The following is a 24,492-nucleotide window of genomic DNA, read 5'->3' as shown; positions in this document are numbered from 1 at the left end:
GGAGCCCAAGGCGATGTCCCCAGTTAGTCCCTTGGGAAGCTGAGGATAGGGAACCTGAAATGACCCTATCCTATAGCAATACTGACGAATATCTTCCATATCACCATAGAACCTTCATCTGGTGATGGATGGAGATAGAGACAGAGACCCACACTGGAGCACTGGACTGAGCTCCCAAGGTGCCTGAGGAGCGGATAGAGGGAGAACCCGAACAAGGATTTCAGGACCACGAGTGGTGCACTGAGACAGTGGGGCTGATCTATTGGGAGCTCACCAAGGCCATCTGAACTGTGACTGAAAAAGCATGGGATAAAACCGGACTCTCTGATCATGGCGAACAATGAGGACTGATGAGAAGCCAAGGACAATGGCAGGGGGTTTTGATCCTACTTCATGTTCCGGCTTCGTGGGAACCTAGCCAGTTTGGATGTTCACCTTCCTAGACATGGACAGAGAGGGGAGGACCTTGGACTTTCCACAGGGCAGGGAACCCTGACTCCTCTTTGGATTGGCATTGGAGGGGTAGAGGAGTGGGGGGAGGGGGAGAAGGGTGGGAGGAGGGAGAGGGAAATGGGAGGAGGCGGAAACTTTTTTTTCTTTTCTCAATTAAAAAAAAGAGACCATTGGGAATAAAAATAAAATTAGCATGAAGTTTAAGAAGTACCACTTAAATAGTTTATTTTGTCTAATGTGTAGAAATGCATTTGAACACCTAGTTTTAAAGAATAGACTCTTAAAATATTTTATTTTATTTTTACTCATGTGTATATATGATTATCTCTGGGAATGTGTATGCAGGTGTCCAAGGAGGCCAGACAAGGATGCTGAAGTCCCAGGAAATGGGGCTACAGGTGGCTGCAAGCCCCCAGAGGTAGGTGGAAACCTAACTCAAGTCCTTTAGGAGAATACCAGCTGCTCATAAATGCTGACCCTTCTCTCAGTAGAGGTTTTATCACCCTGAGAACTCACCGTGGATTTCTATGGAAACGTTGGCTCTTAAGCAAAACAAACGACTCTATCAGTCTAGTACTTGTTCAAAATAAAGCACTCCCAGTACAGCAATGAAGAGCACTCTGAGTGACAGATACACCAAGCAGCACACAGGTTTTAAGAACAAAAACCACTCAAAAGCATTTTTTATAAGCTGCACACTTAGATATTTTAGCAACAAATAAAATGCTTCTTATGTAGGTCCATATAAACTTATGCTCATAAATTATTTTTCAAATCAAAATTTTGTTTGCAAAGTAATGCTTGAACTTAAATAATATGTAGTTTTAAGATTTATTGAATTAAACTTGCAGGAAAAAATGATGCTTAACCATCATTCTCCTTAAAGTAATTCTAAGAAATAAGTTTGATAATATTTCATATAGCTAGGAAGATGTCGGGGCATGCACCACCAGGCAGTGACAGCGAAGTGGTGAGAATGCAGACGCTTTCTGTGCTTCCCCAACCAGGTGACAATGCATCCGTGCTCTGAGCATCCAACCCTTTGCTTTGACAACTAGGCAGGTATTCATATTTTCTGGTACTATAGTCAAGGAATAGCTCAACATTGTCTCGGGTTATTTAGCACCAGCTCAGGTCACTCTTTAAACATTTGTCCAAGTAACTGGACCAAGGACATCTGCTGAAGCCTGGTCACACTCAGTGACCATCTTAGTCTTTGCAGAGCTCTGACTGTCAAGTATGGGGCTGAGCAGACAGTGCATAAAAACACAGACCTGCTGAACTGGAACTCTGGGAATATTAAATAACCTGTATCCTGTTTCACATTTCAGTTGAGTCAAACCACTAAAAAGACCTTCCTCGAGAATTTAAAACACAGGGGAAAGGGAGAAAAGGGTGTCACAAGCACAGAAGGGCAGAGGTAAGAGCTTTAAGCAAATGGAGTTCTGGAAATACAGTTTATGGATATTCAACACTAAATCGCGATGGAGGAAACAGCTTGAATTTCAATAAACTAGTAGTCAAAATGTTTGATATATATTTGAAAGCAACAATAAAATTAAAAAGATTTAAATTCAGAAGACAAATTAGTAAAATAAATGCAAGCGTAGAAAATGTTTCTGACTCCAGGAACTATGGCAGATGTAAATTTCAGACAGCTTAATACTTTGAGAGAGGGAAAAGTTTATTTACTGTGGTTTCATGAACAAATGAGTTCTGCCTCTTACTTTTCTGGTATCTGTGCATTCCATAGCTTTCTATTTTGTTTTTGTTTGCTTGACTTTAAATAGCTAATAAGTGATGGTAGACCAATCACAACTACAGATATAAAAACCACTGATATCAAAATTGTTTAGTTACTGTGAATATCAACTAGAAACCAACACAGCACAAGACAAGCCCCATGGGCTTATTACATTCCTACAAAGTTATGAGAAAAAATAATAAAATAAAACTTTGATGCACTGTTAACTCTTTAAATTTGGTAAAATTCTATTTTCTGGGAGTTGGCATTGGTTTTGTAGTTGCTGGTTTTATTTATTCCATTTTAATACGAGGTCACAAAGTGCAGCCCAGGTGGGCCTCAAACTAACTTTATTGCTACAGATAACTGAATTTTTGAGCATCTGCCCCAGTCACCCAACTCCTGGCAGTATAGGCCTGTGCCACCATGCACAGCTCAAAGGAATTAGCACAATAGACTACAGTACTCATTAGTAAATAAAAAATTAAACTGTTGGTGTCAATCACAGTGTATTTTGAGTGACATAAGATGTTTGAGAAGTTTCAACACACACCTAAAGGAAAAGATTGCATATTTTGTGAAAAGCACATCAGGAATATGTGTTTTCATTTTGCTTAAAGCAACAATCATTAGATTACAGTTAAAGATAAACTCAGGGACAGACACCACCCAAGGCATTGCTCTTGTGGAAAGAAGCTGTTTACTCAGCAGCATTGACTTTCTGCTGGTAGCCTGCTGAGAGCAAGAATTGGGCTGCAAATCCAAGATGTCCTGTCAGAATTTCTACTGATATAGAGACAGCAAATATGAAAGATTCAGATGCTGAGGGAACAGTAGCAAGAGGTCACATAGTTCAGAGCATTGGCCCCACTGGTCCAATTTGGATATGGCAGATGAAGCACGATAAAGCTTTTCTAGTCCAGTGCTTCTCAAACTTGAACTGCTTCAGAATCACCAGCAGTGTGATTGAATACAGATGTGGGGCTCCTTCTTTAGAGTTCCCATTTAAGTCAGACTTGGAATTCAAAGTTTTCCATTTCCTTGAAACCACCTTGTGAGAGACACACTGTAGCAGCATAATCTTTTAACTGCCAAGAAAATAAAGCTCAGCGAAATGACCATGCTGCCTTTGTTGAAGTGGTGACTCCAAGACATTCTTTGCTAAATCACACAGGAACATGCAGATTAGAAACTATTTCTTCCTGCTCTGATGCAATACTACTTAGGAACAGCTTGGCTGGGCAATGAGGCCTGGAAAGTAGCAATTCCTTACATGGATCCCTCTGTGTCACTAAAGCAATTCATTTGAAATTTTTGGAGGAATACTTTCACAGTCTTGACTTAAAAATCACCCACTTGAAGTGATGTAAAAAGTGCAGTTGACATCCCAGCAGAATGTGGTCTACTTTGTAGGGGCTGTGGAGCATGCTGTACGTCCAGAGGTCACAGGACAATTTGTGGTATCAACTCTCATCTCCACCAAGGGGATTCTGGGAACTGGAATCAGAGGACAGGATCCTGTGGCAAGCTCCTATACCCTGTGTGCTATTTTCCTGGATCTGAATCAGAATTTTTGGGAAAATGAAAATGTTCTTAGCTAACTATCTACTGGATCACATTAATGTCTCAATCATCATTTGATTTTATTCAAAGTTTTTGGAAAATAATTGAATTGGGTAAAGGTATTAGGGAATATGCAGACCAAACAGGAGTAGTAGAGCAGGAGCCATTGGTAAAGCTAAGCAGGTGACAGAGTAATCACTGGCCTATTCAATTTAATTTGCATACAGGATAAATAAAACCACCAGAAAATAATTTCAAGGATTCTTGTTCTATCCTTCTTTTTTGGAGCTTAATCAACCTTAAATTATAACAGAATTCCTAATCATTGAAAAATGGTTTTAAATTAGTTCTGCTAATAGACTCTGTATAGCCCTAAACACTGGGCTCACTGTTATCACAACTGGCCCAGTGCAGTGGTGACAATCAGGAGTTCCCGGTGTTGGTTTGTGTATCCAAACTGACTGTCTCCCTAACCGAGACTGAATTTATCTTATAGCATATACCTGCTATCTGTAATTGCATACATTATTGGAATGGCAACCTACTACAGATTTCTAGAAATGCTTTATTCCAACAGATTGGTAGTATATACTTCTGAATAGATAAAGTATTCACTTAAAAAAAAACTATGGAGCACTAAGAATTGTACTTTTACTATCTATTGACTAAATTAGATAGCATACACTTACAAATCATGCCTATATGAGACTTACAAGAACAAGCTTACCAAGACTAGGGTACCCAGGTGTAGAAGGGTCTCCTCCTGGATTTAGCATCACCATAAAGGTCTCAGAGCTAAGATCTTCAGACTTTGGTACATCACAAGGATCAGTGTAGAGAAGAGCACCTCCAAACCCAGCCTTTTCCAGTAAGGAAATCTAAATGAGGAGAGAAATATTTGAAAGCATTGTACACATTGGATGTTCACAAGTCATTTCTTCCTTATTGTGGGTGAATAAAATAATTCACTGTAGTAGGAGCTGTGGGCAGTCCTGCTTTTTGTCCTGCCCGGCTCCCACATGGTTAGCTTTACACCCGAAATAACAACACACAAACTGTATTCATATAAACACTTCCTGGCCTATTATATCTAGCCTCTTCTTGGCTAACTCTCATATTTTGCTTAACCCATTTCTAATAATCTGTATAGCACCACGAGATACCAGGAAAGATTCAGCATGTTTGACCTGGCAGCTGGCTCCACTGTGTTTGCCCTGGAGAGGAGAGGCATGGTGTCTGCCTCACTTCCCAGCATTCTGTTCTGTCTACTCCACCTACCTACATTCTGACTTATCAGGCCAAGCAGTTTCTTTATTAATTAACCAATGAAAGTAACAGATAGACAAATGACCTTTCCACATCAATTCACAATTCTTTCAATGTTTTTCAAAAGTCATTTTAATTCTATGTTTCTCAAAATTTGAGCTGTGTGCTATTTTTCTACTTTGATATTTGTCATTTCTATAAATATTACACCCTAAAGCAACTTTTGGTAGTCTGAATGAAATTGCCCCCCCCCCAAACTCATAGTGAGTGGTGTTACTAGGCAATGGGGCTAATTTTGGAGTTGGCATTACTTTGTTGGAGGAAGTGAGTCACTGTGGAGGCAGGCTTTGTGGTCTCATATATGCTCAAGCCACACCCAGTGTCTCTATTCACTTTCTGTTTCCTGTGGCCCAAGATGTTTTAACTCTTAGCTCCTTCTCAAGTACCATGTCTGCCTGTGTGCCACCATGCTCCCTATCATGATGGTAATGGACTGAACCTCTGAAACTGTAAGCTGTCACCTCAATTAAATGCTGTCCTTTATAAAAGTTGCTGTGGTCATGGTGTCTCTTCCCCGAAATAGAAACTCTAACAGAGATAGTTTTATAATCACACATCACCAAAAACTTTCAGAGCAGAAGCTCAAGACAGTGACTTGAAAAAAGTGTGTAGAGTAACATAGATTGCTGAGTATCATCCCCTAGATTGCTCAGCTACCTCTCTTAAAAAGCCCAAACCCACCTGCCCAAGGATGGTAATGCCTACATTGGGTTTGGCCCTCCTTGACTGATTATCAGGTAAGAAAATACCTCAATGATATGCCCATAGGTCCATCTTACAGAGGCGATTTTTGAATTAATATTCAAGTAAGTCTAGGTTTGTGTCAAGTCAACAAAAACTTGTTACCATTAGCACATAAAACATCATGAGTAAGTAGTACATGGATGACTTTTTGTTTTATTATTTTAAATATGACATGTTCTGCTTATTCTTTGGAATAACATACGTACAATGTATTTGAATTATTCCCTCATTTCTTCTAAATCATTCTTGATTTCCTGCGAAGTCTCATTCTAACTTCATGTCCTCATTTCTCTTTGTTTTGTTTTTATTTAATTTTTAATCACTTACTGAAATAAATTAGTGCTGTGCATACTTGAGCTTAGTTTCAGGTCAGCAACCACAACTGCCCTGAGTTCACAATGCAGTGGTTCCCATATGTGTAGAAGATATTCTTACACCCAATTCTTCCTTGTCCATCAGTTCTTGTACTCTTTCTATGATGTTTTCTGAGGCTTAGGGACAAGGTGTGATATACATATCCCTTGTTTAAAAAGTAAGTCCCACTAAAAGTCTTGATTATTCTACATCCTAGGCAGCATTTCTATATTGTTCATATCTGATTTCTTTCTCTGCAAAAGACTTTCTCATTCTCTCTCTTCTTTAATAGTCCAAGAATTGCTACTTTTGATAGTCTAACAGAGGATTCCCCTCCACACAGACTTCTGCTTTTGTTGAATGCTCTTCTGCCTATTCTGTCCTTCTCCAGAACAGAAAGTGCCCAGTATGATGAGGTTACATCTTCCAGAGGAAAGCCTGTTTTACCAACTTAAAATGAAAAACCACTTCTCAGGCTATTTGGAAATTAACTGCCTAAGTAAACCTTCTAAGAACCTCCTTGATATTATTCAGGTTGCGTGCTCAGTTCCATCTGGGAAAGAAGGCTGTAAAAGAATCCCAAACAAACTCAGGAGACACCTGCTTGTGAAGAACCCTTTGCTATCTGATCCTGGGAAACATTTGACAACAGCCCCAGGTTACCTCCTTCAAGATGCCGATGGAAAGATGTATTCACTTTTAAAAGTGCACATGTATAATTACAACGGGATGATGATCTTCATATTTTCCAATGTTCTAGATTTTTTGTTTGTTTAACCAATTTATGTTCATTATGCACCTTAGTGTGAATTAATATGATATGAATAACAATAAACATGATTTGCTGCTTCTATTTGTTTTCCATCAGAGATAAAAGTAATTAGACGCCATTAAGTCTATAAACAGTGAAAGATTAACATCCAAATTGAGTGTATATTTTTACTACTGATCCAGAGATTTGAATTAATACTCATAGTTTACTTTCCAATTACTGCTCATATTGTTTACTGAAGTATGAGTGGACTAAGGACAGTCACTGTGATCTTGACTGGACCCTGCTTTGAGGGGGCAGGATCAATCTTCTTCTTCATACTACAGTTCATGATACATATCATGGGATACTAGTAAGCAATCAAGGGTATTGACTAAACCTGCAACTACCCAGAATCAGAACTAGGGTAATGAGGTGGTCTACCCCTTCTTCTACCCCATTTATCATCTGTTGGAGCAAGTGAAGGGGCACATCCTGAAGATCCAAAGCCGCAGGATCTTCACAACATAAAGCAATAACAGGAAATGCAAGAGATACCACAATGGGGGCCCAATATCAATGGTATAGCAGAAACCAGAGGCCACAGACATTGCAATGAACACTTGCAAGTAAAGATACATGGAATAAATGATATACTGTGTGACTTACTGTGTTACACTGCAATTTCCATGATGAGATATTTCTTTCTAATTTTATTTTATTTTATTTGGGAGGGAGTGGTTGCAAGGGCAGAGGGTGGCCCTTAAAGGACAGGGAGATGAATAGGACTAAGATGCATGATGTGAAAGACACAAAGAATCAATAAAAAGAAAGTTTAGAAAATAACAAAAAGCAAGGTTTCATTGGTTAAGTTAAACCTGTCCCACTTCAGTGAGTCTGCTCAGAATTATGTGAGGTTGAGACCTCCCACAGTCAGCCAGTAGGACCCATTCACTGAGCATTATGGACAGCAGCAGAACTCCAATGCCATGGAATGCACATCGTATCACTCTCGGGGTTATCCCTTACTATTAGCTGCTACACCCGAGAGAGCTTGGAAAGGAATTCTAGAAATCACAGTTTAGCCACATTTTTTTTTCTCTTGGTGGACTCTCTGTTCGCTGCCGGTAAGCAGGGAGGTAGAGGCAGATGAATCTCTGTGAGTTCAAGGCCAGCCTGGTTTACAAGAGCTAGTTCCAGGACAGACTCCAAAGCTACAGAGAAACCATGTCTCAAAAACAAAACAAAACAAAACAAAAAGAGAGAGGTCTTTCTGATTCACCATTAGCAGCAAAAAACTGCCCAGCAGAGGCTTCCTTGTTCGCCAGAACAAAGACAGCGGCTTCCTGGTTAGCCAGCACAAATGGCCATGACTCTTTTGGCAGGTTCGGCTACTGAGCACTTGAAACGGGGTTTGTGGGCCTAAGTCTTGTATGCCTGCTCCAGATTTGAAGGAAAGTAGCTGAGACCGTGCCTGCAGCTCAGTGCCCCTGCACCTGGTAGGGCAGGTGGTAGGATTGGGTCTGCTAGGAATGCACAGGTAAGAGAACATGGCGCATTCCTGCTGTGATACACAGAGATATGCTCAGGCCGTGCTGTGCGGTGCATGACAGATTTAGCTTTTACTCAGATAAAAAGGGTTTATATGTGTCACAGTACTAACCAGAGTTGAGGTGGGGAGGATGGCTCCTACTCAACATTCCCAGACCTGATGGTGAACTACCTCCACCGTATTGAAAGCTCGAGAGAGGCAGAGCCAACCTCTGTGACCAAGTTGCTTACCATTTTAAAAGTGCTCCTGGGCAGAAAATTATTACAGATATGCAATGAAGGCAGATTCAGAAAAAAAAAAAGACCTTTAAATGGGTTAACGAGTTGGATAAATGTATACAAGCTTGGGAGAGATAATAAAAAATAATATAGACAGTTATAAAAAGAAGTAAATCATTAAAAAAAAAACAAAGTCTTTAAAGAGACCAAAGTATAGACAGTCATAGATTAAAGAAGTAAAGAAAAATAAGATATGTAAAGATGAAAATTATACAGACCGTCTGGATTATGTATACTATTGTGTTTTCTTTAAATTTTTTGACTTTGAATGAGCTAAGTGCAGAGAGATTTTTGATTCTGGGGACTGCTAAGCCAAAGCAACTTATATGTTAAAAAGTATTTTGACTTTAAAATTTGGGTCTAAGGATACATTGCTCTGGAAAAGAGGTTCTACTTTTGTTTTCACAGAGGATGAGAACATGTGAATTCTTTCCAGACCAATGTGGTTTAAATGACCAAGACCTGCTTGAAAGGTTGCTATCAACCCCCAAATTACTTCACCCAACAAAAAGCAGGAAGCAGTTTGGAGAGAACTATGCCCAAATTCTCAAATATTGTTTATGAATGTTTGTTTACATTTAAAGAGGATTATGCTATAGAGATGGATACTTTGCATTGGTTTGGATCTTGGTCTGTTGATACAAATTTAAGGTCAATTTTGTTATATGTCTTTATGTCTATTTCTGCTCTTGATTAAGGTTTTATGTTTGTGCAGCTCATTTAAAATGTAGTATATAATTAGAAAATACATATTAATAGATAGTCATAGTTAATCCTATTTTCATATTAGCTAGGTTTTATAGATATATCAAGATGTATTGAAGTTAGATAGGTAATCTTCAAACCTTTCAAAAACCTACAGAATATGGCATTTAAAATGTTTTAAGAATTTAGGACTTTTAGTGACAATCAGACACCTCTGCTCCTGGAAACATCAATTACTTCAAGAAGAAGATGGGTATCAAAGAGGCTCCTTATGGAGCTTTTTAGTCATTTGGGCAAGAAACTGTTCCTGCCTGGACTGCTTGATGGTATGCTGTATGAACTGTACATGCAGGACTCACAGCAAAATGCCTGCTGAACTTGCCTAAAGGTGAGATGGTTCTTCAGGGTTCCTGCTTCATTAAAGAATCTACAAGACATTCTGGAGGACACAAAAGAAAGCAACTGATAGATTTTTTGTCATTACAAGGCAGAAAAGATCTTCAATTTCCTGCTTCATGGGAAAAGTCTCCCAGAAACTATAGACTGAAGATGGATGCCCTAATGTTACACAGGAACTTTGGGTGACTGTCCAGGCAGGGAGATGTCTCTCTCAATTCTAAAGTTCTAACATTTTGGAAGTTGTTTACAATGTACTTCCTATTAACTTATGTAATATTATATCACTCTGGAGTCTTTGATGAAATTGAAGAATAGATGTTTATAGTTTTCCTTAGTAATGATAAAAGATAAAATAGATATAAATTTTATAACTGTAATTCTTGCTTAATACCTGTTTTGTTATACATAATTTTACTATGTTAGAATTAAAATGTTCCTTTTTATTTGGATAGAAAAGGAAAAATAGTGTGGGAAGTCCTTCTGCATATGTGTTGCTATTATTGGTTAATGAATAAATCTGTTTCACTAGTACTGTAGCTGAATAGAGCTAGGCAGGAAAACTAAACTGAATACTGGGAGAAAGAAGACAGAGTCAATGGGATGCTATGTAGCCATCTCAGGAGATGGATGCACCAGAACCTTGCTGGTATGCCATAAGCCTTGTGGTAAAATATAAAATATTGGAAATCGATTAATTTAAGAAATAAGAGTTAGCCAGAAATATGATTAAGTTATTGGCCAAATGGTAATGCGATTAATATAGTTTCTGTGTGGTTATTTCATGTCTGAGCCACTGGGAAGCAAGTGAGTGGCCTCTGCCTAAACATCTATCTATCTATCTATCTATCTATCTATCTATCTATCTATCTATCTATCTATCTATCATCTATCTATCTATCATCTATCTATCTATCTTCTATCTATCTATCTATCACCTATCTATCTATCTATCTATCTATACATCTATACCATCTATCTGACAATATGCTTTCCATGAAAATAGAAATAATAAAACCAACTTTCTTTTTACATATTATATCCTTTGGTTTAACACAAAGAGCCCATTTTACTAGACAGTTCTAAATATTTTGACCTTTGAACTTCATTTTGAAGAGACAACACAAGTTCATCTACTTCAAAGTTCTTGCCTGACTTTCACAGTATCTTCTTATGATTTCTGTTCCAGACACAGAAGTCAGACTAGTCACTAAGGAATTCCTCAGGTTTCCTGAGACACATTCAAATTTTTATAACAGATATCTTAGCTACTTTTCATATTGTTGTGATTAATAATTCCAGTGAAAGCTAATTAAGAAGAAGGGCTTCTTTTCATTCACAATTTAAAGGTTATAGCCTACCATGGGTGGAAAGTAACAAGGAGAAACAGAGAGCTGTTCATATGGCATCAAAAAATCAAGACGCACACAGTGATGAATGTACATGTTTGGCTCATTTTCTCATTGTTACACAGAAGAGATCATAACTCAGGGAATGGTTCCACTCACAGTGGGCTTGTCTTTCCAACTTAATTATCTGAATCTGAGTAATTTTTCATACGAATGCTCTGAGTTCTGTCAGTTAATTTTAACTCTTATCAAGTTTACACTTGAGAGTAACCATCTACCAAGATGAGTTAAGATTTTTAAAACTAAGTTATATCTTCATTGGTGCATTTATGCTACCACATTACAGAAACCCACATTTTAAGGTATGTGCTGTGTCAGTAATAATTTAACTAATTAAATTTTAATTAATATTTAGTGAATTTTAATTGATTTATTTAATTAATATTATAATTAATAATACTTATTAACTAACAAATGATTGAATGAATGAATGTTTCATGCACATTCATAGTGTATATATTGAAATTATCCTACAGATATGTTATTTTGTTCTGTTGTTTACACAATAGGACCGAGAAGCTAGCATAACATATTTTGTTGTGGAATTTACAGATACTGTTACAGTGTGACTATAAGTATTAAACCAGATTATTTTTAAATTTTAGGAATCAAAAGATTTTATTAAATGTGTTACATTTTCTCTTTATCATTCTTTAAAATACAAATTAAAAATAGTTTTATTTTGATTTGATTTACATTTTGCTCTAGAAATGTAGAGACAGACTGGAGATAATTTGCCTAGAAGGCTTTGACATTGTGATTTTTGTCTCCCTGACAATGTCTTTTACATGAATGTATTGGCCATTTCAAGGTTGCTGATCCTATACATCATATTACAGGCCACATTTATACATTTCTTGTTGTGCTCAGTATACAGTCAATTGCCAAGTAAACAAATGCCAATTGACAGTACCAGTTCATAGTGAGATAATGGGTTGTTAGCAATGTCTCACAAGACTTTAAGTTTCCCAGGAATTATTCTACTGTTGAGAATAGTAGTCAATATATGTCTCCATTCATTGCTGTGAACAGGTAGAATCTGGACATTGAGGAAGTATATAATTTTAGATACCCAGGGAAAATCAGACAATGAATTCAAATGAATGGTTACAAGAAAAGGAAGCTATATTGATTTCTGTTATTTCTTATACTTCTTTTCAATCTTTCAACTGAGTACCTTTTATTTTCCAGTTGTTATTTTCTTTATATAACTCACTACTCCAATGTCTAGTAAAAAAGTGTCCATTGAATCCAGCAGCTGAGTTCAGCCATACTCCTGAATTGTCAACTTATCCTTTCATTTTGGAACATGCTAGCCTTGTACTTTTGATTTGATTTGCACAAAATTCAAAGTATTTTCAGAATTCCAGAGTAATTTAAAGCATCAAAAGATGATGGTTCTGTTTTTCATCCTTCAACACCTTTAGAGCCTTGGTACTACTACCACAGCTTTTTGAGGTTTCATATGGGAAACACGGGCATAATATAGAAAGGCTGTAGTTCAACAGACAGCTCTTACGAGCTGAGGAGGGTTCCCTCCAAACTCATACGATTAAATCCTCACACTCAGCTCACGTCAAAATGCATCAACTATTAAAGGTAGGACCTACAGCAATGTCATTAATATTCACACAAGTCAAATGAGTGGACACTAGTCCCAAAGTATTAGCTTCCTGACAAAGTAGAAGGAACGGGAGAGATTAAATTGTTAGAAAAGTATTTGTTGCACAATTCTGAGGATCCAGTCTCCTCAGCCCAATTGCAAAAGCTGGGCGTGGTTGCATATAGCATATGTTTATAATCCCAGTGTTAGGGGTGTGAGTGCGTTCATTGGCCAGCACTTAGTTCACCAGGAGAGCCTTAGGCCCTGTACATACCTTTCTCAAAATACCTAAAAGATCACATCCCAGGAATAACATGCTATTGTTCCTTGCCTCAATAGGTACACACTCCTACCTGGATAACAACCCACACACATACACAAACACACACAGACAAATGCATGCAGAGGCACATGACACATGCATATAGAGTGCACAGACTCACACACAAGCACAATTGTACATACATGCACATACCATACACATACGTACACACATTCCAATCATAGGATAGGGACAGTGGAAACACTTGAGAACACAGGGAAATGGGAGCCAACTGAAATCTAAGGAGAAAAAGCACAGAAAAAAATAAAAAAAATGTGTCAATACGTTAGTAGGTAAATTTCTTATAAAACTAATTTCTACTCTTACATAACCCAAGCTGTGGCATGTTGTTATAGCAACCCAAGGAGAGGAGAACAGACCCACGTAAAGAGGTATCAGGTAAGCGCAGACAAAGATTCAGGAAATAGGTGTATTACTATCTTCTGAGTCAGGTTAATAAATCATCATGGGTTTATTTCACATCTACTGTGGGACAGGTGCTGACTTTAAGTCTTTCACTGATTCATAATCAGATCACTTGATATCAGTCATTTGAATTCTCATTATAGCTGCTAAAACCCTGACTATTGAAGTCTTCTCAAAAGGACTAAAGCTACGTGTGGTAATGTTCAGGACTAAACAGGAGTTTCCCCAATTCAATCTGGGCATTTTTCTACTGCAGTACATCTGTGTTTTCTAGTTTTACATCGTCATGATATAGCTAGAGTCATTTGGGAAGAGAGAATCTCAATTGAGAAAATATGTGCACTTGATTTGCTTATGAGAAAGCTTTTAGGGCATTTTCTTGATTAATAACTGAAATGGAAATGCCTAGCTAACTGTGGGTGGTTATAGCCATAGACATTTGGTCCTGTGTTCTAGAAGAAAGAAGACTGAGCAGGTCATGAAAAACAAGCCAGTAAGTAGCACTCTTCTAGGGTCTCTGTATCAGATTCTGACTCTAGGTTTCGGCCTTAAGTTCCTGCCTTGACTTCCCTACAACTAGAAAATGTAATAAAACCTTTCTTCTACAAATTGATTGTGGTCTTGTTACTACAGCCTTAGAAACCCCAGGTAAGACAATGTTTTTGTTTCAGTAATATAGGCATCATTTAAACAGACATTAACTAGAGGATACATTTATAAAACACTGATGATTCCTTCTGTGTCCTGTTTTATAAAATCTGGGCAGTTTATTTGAACAATCTAAACAAGCATGCAATTCTCAAAGTACTGACAGTCTTATTAGAAATGTTCTTCTGTGGGGATTAATAAATGTTAAAAGAATATACTAAAATATCTTGTAACCTGACCATAGTATTTTAAAACATGAATCTGACCTGGGTACAGTGGTGCATGTTTGTAATATCAGTCAGTATTTGGTGGTGGAGACAGAAGGACACCCTCAATAACATTGCAAAAACTCAGCATGGATTACATGAGACCTTGTCTCCAAAGAATAAATAATGAATGTGCTGGTGCATGCCTTTAACCACAGAAGCCAGAAGCAGAAGATCTCTGTAAGTTTGTGGTCAACGTGGTCTACACAGAGAATTCTAAGCCAGCAAGGGCTATGTAGTGAATTCCTGTCTCAAAGAAAAAAAAAAAAAAAAACACGAAACAAAACAAGAAAACACTGAATAATAAACTAGTATATAATATAAATGAAATACTATAAGTCTTATATGTCATAATAAATCTTTATTTTATACATGCAAATTAAATAGTGCTTAGATGAAAACTAAAAATGTGTTATAAATAACATAAGTCACTTTGTAAATAGCTGTCTTTACGTGAAGAACCGATGGCTCACATTTTATTACAGAAACTCCTGTGATTGTCCTTCCTGCAGGCGGCCATGCATTTGGCCTTTACTCGTGTATTGTATCGAAAAGATGACACTAAATAGGTCTGTAGAGCCTTAATTGCTTTGCTATGTTTCCGGAATAAACTCGCTTTTTTGTTATCTAGAAATAGCCTATTATGTATGACAATTTCCTGCAATCAGACAGAGTGCACCCGAGGATGATCACACCATTCTTCTTAGAAATCACTCTACACCTTAAGATGTGATTTCAAATTGCTGTACGTGATGCATAAAGACTTATTTCAACAATCCCAGTGACATTAACAAGAAGTGACTTCTCTTCTTTCCTGGAGAAACCTTCAAGTCATTGGAAAGTTAATATTACTGCAAAGATTGAAACAAAATTTTTCAGTTTGTATCATCACAATTGAAGAAAAGGGGAAAGGAAAGAAAGAATAATGATCAAGATGAAGGAAAGGGGGCAAGGAGGCATCCCTAGATATTATCCCATTAAAAATATTCTTGCATTCTAGCTTCATTTTAACCTGGAAAACTATCACAAGAGTGAAACAAACATGGCATAAGGATAACCAGGTCAAGACCACTCTGCGATTAGTAACAGATTGCAGACTGGAGAAATTCCCCTAAAATTTACTCCTTGTGCCTTTCCCTTTCAATATCCACATTGCTGCTACATAATGAGAAAGTAATAATATGATCTTAAATTTTATTATTTAAAAATAAGAACATGTTTTGACATCTTTTGCAGCATTTGATGCATGGACAAATTCCATTTAAAAATAGACATTACTTTCATTCATCATTATTAAAGCGCTCAATGCAGTAATAAAGCTAAGGGCACTTGGCTGCCACAATTCATTCATTCCTCAGAGCCGGTGCTTTGAGGGAGGACACATTAGCAGCTGCATGCAGTTTTCCTCCATCTCTAGACATGGTGCGGTTTGTAAGTAATGCACAGCATTTTCAGAAGAGACAGAAAGGAGCATTGCTACTTCACATAGAGAGATTGCATCATAAGCTAATCACTTAATTTAGCAGCATCTGTCTTTAGAGCTTAGGTTTGTGTGTGGGAGAGAGGATGGGACCGGAAATAGGAGGCTGGAGCTAATCTTGCAGACTGGCATGGTGGTGTACACCTAAGATTATACAGTTTTCTGACCCAATAAAAATAAGAGAAAAATTAAAGGGGTCTTCATTTACATTTCTTACTTAAATGTATACTTTAAAGACAGGAGGAATGGGAGAATTTCAGGGGCTGTAACTAATGAACACCTCCCTTCGGTATATATCTTCCCCACTTCCTAATCAGATCACCTGTATCCTGCTGTTTTCTCTCCTTGTTGTTCCCTACCGTCTATCCTGGGAATGGTACCATTTTGCTTGTCTTGTTTCTGCAGTTATGTGGGGATACATAGTCATATATGAAGACTTGAAGCTATAATCCTAAATGTAAGACAAAAATTAGTTTCTGGATATATTTGCTGATATAAATGATCATCTGAATATCTTTGATGCATATGGGAGTGAAATATTCAGTATTTTCTTTCATTTTGCTTACAAAAAACTTTTCTGTAACTGAAATACTAAAGAGAACTCTCAATATTCTTATATGGAAAGGAACTTCCTTGTTGCCATACGGTCTTCCTCTTCTTGCTTTTAACATTAAAGATCTTATGAAGATAAAGGACATAGTATCTGCCTACCAGTCACACATAATAACTAACAAAGTCAAAGGGAGTCAAATGGCTGAAAAATTTTACACTCTATAAAATTCTACCTGAAATGTGAATTTTTATTTTTTCTATCTCGTTAGTTATTTTAGTGGTGATAAATAAATAAAGAAGAGGAAAAGAGATAAGCAATTAATGGAGATACATTTTTTTTGCAATTAATCATAGAGGAATCTATGCCAGGAAAGGAAAAGAAAATTCTTGTTATGAGATAAGTTGTCTAGAGATAAAAGTTACAAAATTATGTGGTAATATTTCTGAAAGTCAGTGGTCACAGGGAGCTGATTTTCCACCATGAACCACACCTACCAGACCATGTCTTCTTCTCAGTCCATGTGAAATAAGAAATCAGAACCACTAGTCCCAAGGTCTTCCAAACTATGTGAATATTTTTTGAAACCATATTAAATAAAAATAATTTTTTATTTAACAATTCTTCCACTTACATCAGTTAATATCTTTAAAACTAGTAATTATTTCTTATGTTTCTCCTTCCAATCAGTCAGATAGTATTTTAATTGCATTTTTTTTCATTTTTCTCCACTTTATAGCATAGTTTACCACAAATATTTTTATCTTCTCTTAATATTAGTCCATTCAATTATATAGGATGAGGAAGACGGGAACAGTTAAAGGATACTACTGTTTCTAGACATTCTGTAATTTATTACAGGTTTCAAATTCCAAGTGAAATTTATGTTAGGAAATAAATCAGAGTCCCATAGAGTCTCCATATTCCACTTTCTGCTTTGCTAGTTAGAAAGATCAACAGTTGCTGAGAAAAGCCAGAGACTGTGCCCCCTGTCTCTGCTGTTTGCAGATCACCCCTCATTGCCTTTGCCATTCCACCTGACTGCAACTGGCAAGCAGGCAAGCAGGACAAGCTTCCTGAACATTAGTGTTAGCTTTGCCACTTTCCTAGCCTAAAGAGCTTTTAACTGTGAGAGCAAGCCAATTCCCTTCGCAGTGAAGGGATCAGTCATCTCCATGATATTTTTCTTGTTCAGATAGTAAATGTTACTTTAAGAATTAAGGGAGAAAAAGTATATTTGACCTTGATTTTTCCATCACAAGTGTTAGAGACACAATCTTAATTATTATTTTGATAGACTGTCCTAGGAACTGAGACATCTACCACAAGCCTATTATCCCTACTATTTCTCCTATTCCAGATCTGTGTTGAGATAGAATTTTAGATAAAGAACACAGACACATTAGTGCCTAGGTGCACAGAAGAGAAAAAATTATACCACAGATACATCCTCAATAGCATTTTCTAAAGAAAAGTTGAACCAACGAGAACCAGCTAAGAAATGCTGACAAGTATGGAACAGAGAAACTGATTTTGTGATTCAGTTCTTTCCTGGTGACTAAACCACAATGGAAAATATTAATAGGTCCTCCTTCTGTGACAAGAGAATAATGTCTTAAGTAGAAATATCTGTCCCACAGGAATACATATAAATGCATTAAAATAAGAATATTTTACAAAAATAATGGCTCAGAGATCATATCTCTTATTCCTATGCATTTGTAGACACTGTAAATGCCATCATGTACATCAAATGCGAATAAGAATTATATTGATTTTTGTTTTAATTAAGTAAGGGAAACTCATGTTATGATACGAGATTTATTTGAAATTGAAAGTCATTTGTTATAGAGCGCAGTGTTAAATGGGAACTTCTGAAACAGAACACTGTGAGATGTTTAAATATAAACTACACTGCTCATTCTCACCACTGTTTCAGAAACTTAACAAATTAAGTGGGCCCTTTATTGCTAGATCTTGATTAGCAGGGCTAAGAAATTCACAATGTTCAGTTCCAATTAGAAAATGAAATTGAATTGCAGTTCCCTAGAAACTTGATCAGACTCAATAAGCTTTACTTAATTTATTTAAGAAAAAAATAATTGAATTGTTCATAAAAAAAGACACAATACATAAGCTGTTAAAGAAATATATCCTTTCAAACTTTTCATAACTTATATGTGTTCAAATGTTGACTGTTGGTTATAAATTTCATGTATGTTTCAAGGTTATCAAGCAGTGTCCTGACTGAGTTGACTCACTTAAGAACTCACAGAGACAGTGTCAGCCCACATAGGGCCTGCACAGGTTTATGTTCCCTGATACCCCACTGCAGAGAAGAGGAAATAGATACAGGTTTCCATGCTTAACAAAGAATCTGTCTGTAAATGACAGCCACTTGTAAACCACACGGTTGCTGTCTCCAGCAGCTTCTCATATGATGGAAATATTAACATACTTAAGAACAGGCTGCATGCACAGGGTAGATGGCCAACACAAAACTAATTTAATACCAATTTCGTAGAATATTTTGTCCCTACTGTCTTTGGGCATTATTTATATTACTGATCCTTTTGCTAATATATTATATTTTCCAATTTGTGTTTTATGGGTTTTTGTGATTCTTCTGTTTCTTTCTTTCAATTCTTGTTCACTCGGTTTATTTGTATTTTAATTTGCCAATTTTCTAGAGGGAGAGAAGGAAGGTGTGGAGTTAGATGGGTGACTAGCTGGGGAAGATATTGGTGGGGTTGGGGGAAAGGAAATATGATCCCAAAATAATTTCTGAAAAAATTCCAATAAAATATCTCAACAAAATTGAAAATATGATACCCCAGATACTTTTATTACTAATAATTACTATATTATTCGACCTTGGGATGGACCATACAAACCTGATCATTCTGTAAATTTTAATAGAGATTTAAAAAGACAAGGAAGGCATGAATTTGAAAGGAAACAAGAGTGTGTATAGGAGAGAAGGAAGGCAGGGAAAGAAGAAATGATGTAATTATAGTATAATTTCAAACTAAAAGAGATAATTTTTAAAGTAGAACTACTCTTAATAATATTTTACTTTTAAATTGAATTTGTAGTTTAAATAATTGACTGCATCATTTCATTCTCACAACTATTCTAAGAGATCTGGAAAATATTCTGTTTTTTTCTTAAACTTTGCTTTTATCATCTCAGTTCAGATTCCTAGCAAGGGCTTCCAATAATCAGACTGAATGAGCATCAATACAACAGAGCAATGTATAATTACCATCCAGTTTTGAATGATAGTTAGTTACTGTGCCTTTCACCTCTTCAAAAGGAGGATTATTTGTACAGTAGAATTTTCTCATTCACAGTCTTAGGGTTTACATTAATAGTCACCAACCTTGCCCAAATTCTATATTTTCCTCTTTCTTTGTTTACCCATTCTCATCAACCGCTAAATAAAAATCATAGCTAATTGAGTGTACCTTAGCATTCACATTCATATGCAGTGAAATAGAAACATGCAGTAGGGAAATTGGAATTAACCACACTTCAAGAATACAAAACAGAAAAGCCAGCTTCATGGAATCTGTGGCAGAATATTAAATATTTTTCTTATATACTGTGCTAATGCATACACAGTAGTGTCATTACTTTGAACTGATGCAACCTCAGAGTAAATATATATTATTGTTCTTCATTTTACTTGAACTTAAAAATGGTCCAATAAATCACCTGGTGGTAGATTAAAGAAAATGAAAATTTAACCAAGATGAAAATAACAAAGTACTTAGGTCATTAAGACATAAGTTATTCTGCTATAGCATGTTTTTTCATATGAAAAAAAACTTATCATTCACATTCTAAAACTGTTTTCGTGGTTAAGTGCAGGTGATGTGGCATGATCTAATTTAAATAAATCAAAAATAAAAGTACACAATATACAATTGAGAGATAGAGTTTGAGCTTCCCTGAGAGTTGGCAGTTCAGAAAGGAAATAGGAAAGCTGCAGTGAGAAATAGGGAGTTCCAGAAGAGAATGTAAAGATTTGAGCAACCTGAAAGACTGAAATACTCAATTATTTTAAGTTTGAAGTTAGATAGAACTGACATAAAAGACGCAAAGTTGAAAATGGGTAAGTTCTCTTTAAAATTTTATTGCATTGTTGCTTCAAAGTATAAAGAAAATTACAAATACTTTTACATGTTTCTCAATCGAATGCTATCATATACATGCACAGTAATTCTCAGCTTAATGTTATCATATTTGTGCATAGCAATCTTCACCCTCTAATAAGCTGTATCCAAGATCCAGCAATCTGAGAACAAAGGTGGAGGGTGAAAACGTTTGCTTAGAAATATCACATCTCAGAGTGTAGCAAGCTTTTATTTCCATCTACCCATGGCTCCTCAAGGTGCTGATAAGAGGAAGTACAATAAAACCTAAGTCCATGAAGTAACTGTAAAATTCAACAGTTAGATATGGGTATACATATATGTATATATATATATATATATACATATATATATATACTGGCTTTGTTGTCATATATTATATATATATGAAAATAAATACTGTAGATGGGACATCGACAGTAGACTCAGCTAGTTTGTAATTAAAACACTATTAGCTATTTAAATACAGTCTTGGTACAGGACAACAGCTAGTCAGAGGCAGGGTTTAATTCATTGGAAGATGACAAAGCACAGAAACTTGATCTTTGATATACAGAAAGCAATAAGAAATAAAAAGAATAGTTTTTCATTTTTAAATATGAGTAATTATTAAGAACTCAAAGTTATAATATTCTTAATTCTTTAGAAATTTGTTTACTGTCCCATGGTATGTACTACTACAATATTCAAAGTATTGAAATTTGGTCTGCATGACATCACAAGATTTAAAAGTAAAAAATGAGAAGTAATTAATTATACTTAAAGTGAACGGTGAATAAAAATGAATCAAAGAAGACATTTCTGTTCTGCTTCCATAAGACTTAATTGTAAATAATATAAATTTGGATAGATAGATGACATAAATATATGTATATAAGAGGTGATAAAAATATAGATGATAAATAGATTTGATAATTAGGTAGGCAGATAGACAGAAAAACAGACAAACATACAAATAGGTGGATGGATACAGAAAAGATATAATGAAAATCCACTTAACAATAATTTAACTGTTGTTCAGTAAACACTATGTGGATCAAAAAATATTCTCAGAACTGGGAAGTAAAAATTATCAATTAACATGCAATTATTTCTAGCCAGTGACTAAGAGAAATGATAAATAATAGATTCAAGTCTTCAAATTCCATCCGGTGTGGTAATGTCAGATTTTTACAAATAATAAATTAATACTCTTTTAAAGTGAAAAGGGTATACATAACTTCTCTGAAAACTAATGGACATAAATTTGCATTATTAGTAAACTGTCAAAGATAAAAATACAACAAAATAAAGTCTATAAATGAATATGTTTCTGTCAATTATCAATATGAAGTTTCCAGACTGCAGTGAGGTAACTAACACAATAAAGTACAGCATTGATGGGAAATATGGATGACCGATGGATAGTGAATATTATTATTATAATGTTATGTGGTAAAATGTAAAAAATTAGCAAAATCAGAGATAATGTGATAAAGTGTCCTACCCAACAAACGCATAAAGACAGTTCTGCAAGAGAAATCATCATTTCTGAGGTTTTAGTAACTGGTTTACAAATGTTATGCTTTGAAGTAGCTCATGAACAGTTTCTAGAACAGGCATTTATTTTAGGAAAATTCATATTCTTTATTAGTATTTTACTCTGATGACCTCAGCTGGTTACTTGTTTAGCAGTTCATGATAAAAAACAGATTGGAGTTCCATGTTGCAAGCATCCTTGTTTACTGACTTTTTTCTGTAAGCCATTCCTTTAAAACAATCAATGAGCATTTTCTTATAAAGGCTCAAATATGAATGGATTAGACTTTGAGGGCATACTGGCTTTGTTGTCACTCCGTGTTCTGGGGAATGTTTCACACACAAAAAAAGCTATAGGGGCATTCATTAAACCCTGGAAGGAAGATGGCGCGCTGTTTCTCAGGTAAATTAAATGCAGCTGATCAGCCAGGGTGACAGGTGGACCATGCAGTTGTATTAATGCCATGAAAGCATGAATGAGGATGAGTGCTTGATGTGGAGTGATTAAATGGTATACTGCATCCAAACCCAGTCTTAGAGACCCAGTTTAGGAAGCTTGAGTCAGAACCACCTTTGCTGAAGCCTGTGTTTAAACTCCTTTATGATATCTACAATTAATATAGAAGTACTCCAAGAACTTTTTCTGACTTCTGAACAATAGAGCTTGTGTTTGTGAAATTGTTCCATCCACTATTGGATGTGGAATCCCACCTTCTGACCATTTCATTTAATATCTAAAACACAAAATAACCATATGAGGAATGAAAATTTCCTACATGCTTCCAATGAGGTACTGGTGGCAGGACATTGTCATACATTTGCAGTTAGAGACTTATCTTTACATGAGTCTGATATAGTTCATAGTATAATGAAAGCAGCCATAAAGATTTGATCACAGTTTAGATGAGCAAATAAGGAAAAAAATTTCTCAAAAGAAAGAGACCAAAGGAGTTTTCCTGCGGTAACTGAATCTAGAGAAAGTCTGAAACCTTTTATTCCACAAGGAAGTGTGTTCAAAGGAGAACACATAACACTGCATGGATATAGCAGAGAAAGTAGCATGATTTGGCGTGAGAGTTATCAGTTGAACTTTGAATGATAATAAATGGTAGGGAATGACAAAGGTTAATATTAGAGAGGTCATAGATCCAATGTATAAATATATACATCTTTATGATGCCTTTAGGAATATTATTTGTCTCAAATGTGTTTCTGCATCATATAAAATATGTGTATTAAATAGAAATAATAAGTTTTCTATTGAAAAGTGGAGGTACTGTAATTCATTATAATCTATTATAATGTGTGTGTTCATGATTATGTGTGTGAATGAGTGTGTGAAAGTTAATGTATCATGCATGTGTCTATGCATGTGGTTAGAGTTGAGATGGCTGTCATTGTTTCTCACTCTCTGCCTTATTTTTTGATGTAGTCTCTTTACTAAACTGTAGTTCATCAGGTGACCAGAGTGGGCTCCCGTGAGCTCCAGGGATTCACCTGATTCTGCCCATACTTAGCATGTTATATGGGCGTTGGGAATCTGAAAACAGTTCTTCATTGCACATAAACCACTCTACTGAAGCATCTATTATATACCACTAGGTATAAATAAAAGAATGGGCTCAAAGTTTCTAAACATTAAGTAATGGTAAAGAGATGGAAATTAGTTTTACCTCAAAAGTATACTACTGTGTAGATACAGCAACACAAAACATTGTTGAGGGTTTACTGGATATTATCCACATATGCAAATTGTTTGGTCACTGTGGGCGCCTGGTCTCCCTTATTCCTGGGGTGCATTGGCGGGGACAGTTTGTTATCAGTTAACTAAGCTTCCTGTGTGTTTCCGTGCTATCCCTGCCCCACCTGGTGATTTAGCTGCAGGCAATCTTCTCCATTGTTAATATGGTAATTTCCCACCTCCCTGGGCGGAGAGATCTTTGTGCTGCAGTTAGGTAGAAAAAGGCTTCCCCAAGTCTGAATAAACGGCATTCGCTTGATCTCCTATCGAATGACCCTGGTCTCTGTCTCTTGTGTTCAATCTCCAGGCCCTTGCCCGGACTCGCATTCGGTACAGCTGCGCGCGAACTGTACGGAGGGTGTAACACCGAAATCGGGTGTTACAGGTCACTATCTGACTGATGACTGTAGACACAATGTGAATTAATGTCTTTTGCTTTTGTCCCATGCCTTCCCCATCTGGGTGACCCATTTCCACAAGAACAAAAAAACAAAATGAAACCTCCG

At 36.3% G+C, this 24,492-nt stretch overlaps 1 protein-coding gene across 7 annotated transcripts in view; it reads right to left on the bottom strand.

Moving 5' to 3' along the window:
- The window catches only part of Naaladl2 (N-acetylated alpha-linked acidic dipeptidase like 2), a 1,236,187-nt gene that overhangs the window by 474,667 nt on the left and 737,028 nt on the right, over positions 1-24,492 (bottom strand). For all 7 annotated transcript variants that reach the window (XM_050142050.1, XM_050142054.1, XM_050142052.1 and 4 more), the window contains one exon: positions 4,488-4,638. In XM_050142050.1, coding sequence (XP_049998007.1) covers positions 4,488-4,638 — 151 coding nt within the window. The remainder of the gene's footprint in view (positions 1-4,487; positions 4,639-24,492) is intronic.

This window comes from Alexandromys fortis, unplaced genomic scaffold (genome assembly GCF_014885135.2).
Source record: "Alexandromys fortis isolate MF-2015 unplaced genomic scaffold, M_Fortis_MF-2015_v1.1 scaffold_41, whole genome shotgun sequence".
Classification (NCBI taxonomy): domain Eukaryota; kingdom Metazoa; phylum Chordata; class Mammalia; order Rodentia; family Cricetidae; genus Alexandromys; species Alexandromys fortis.
This window is presented reverse-complemented; position numbering and strand designations above follow the sequence as displayed.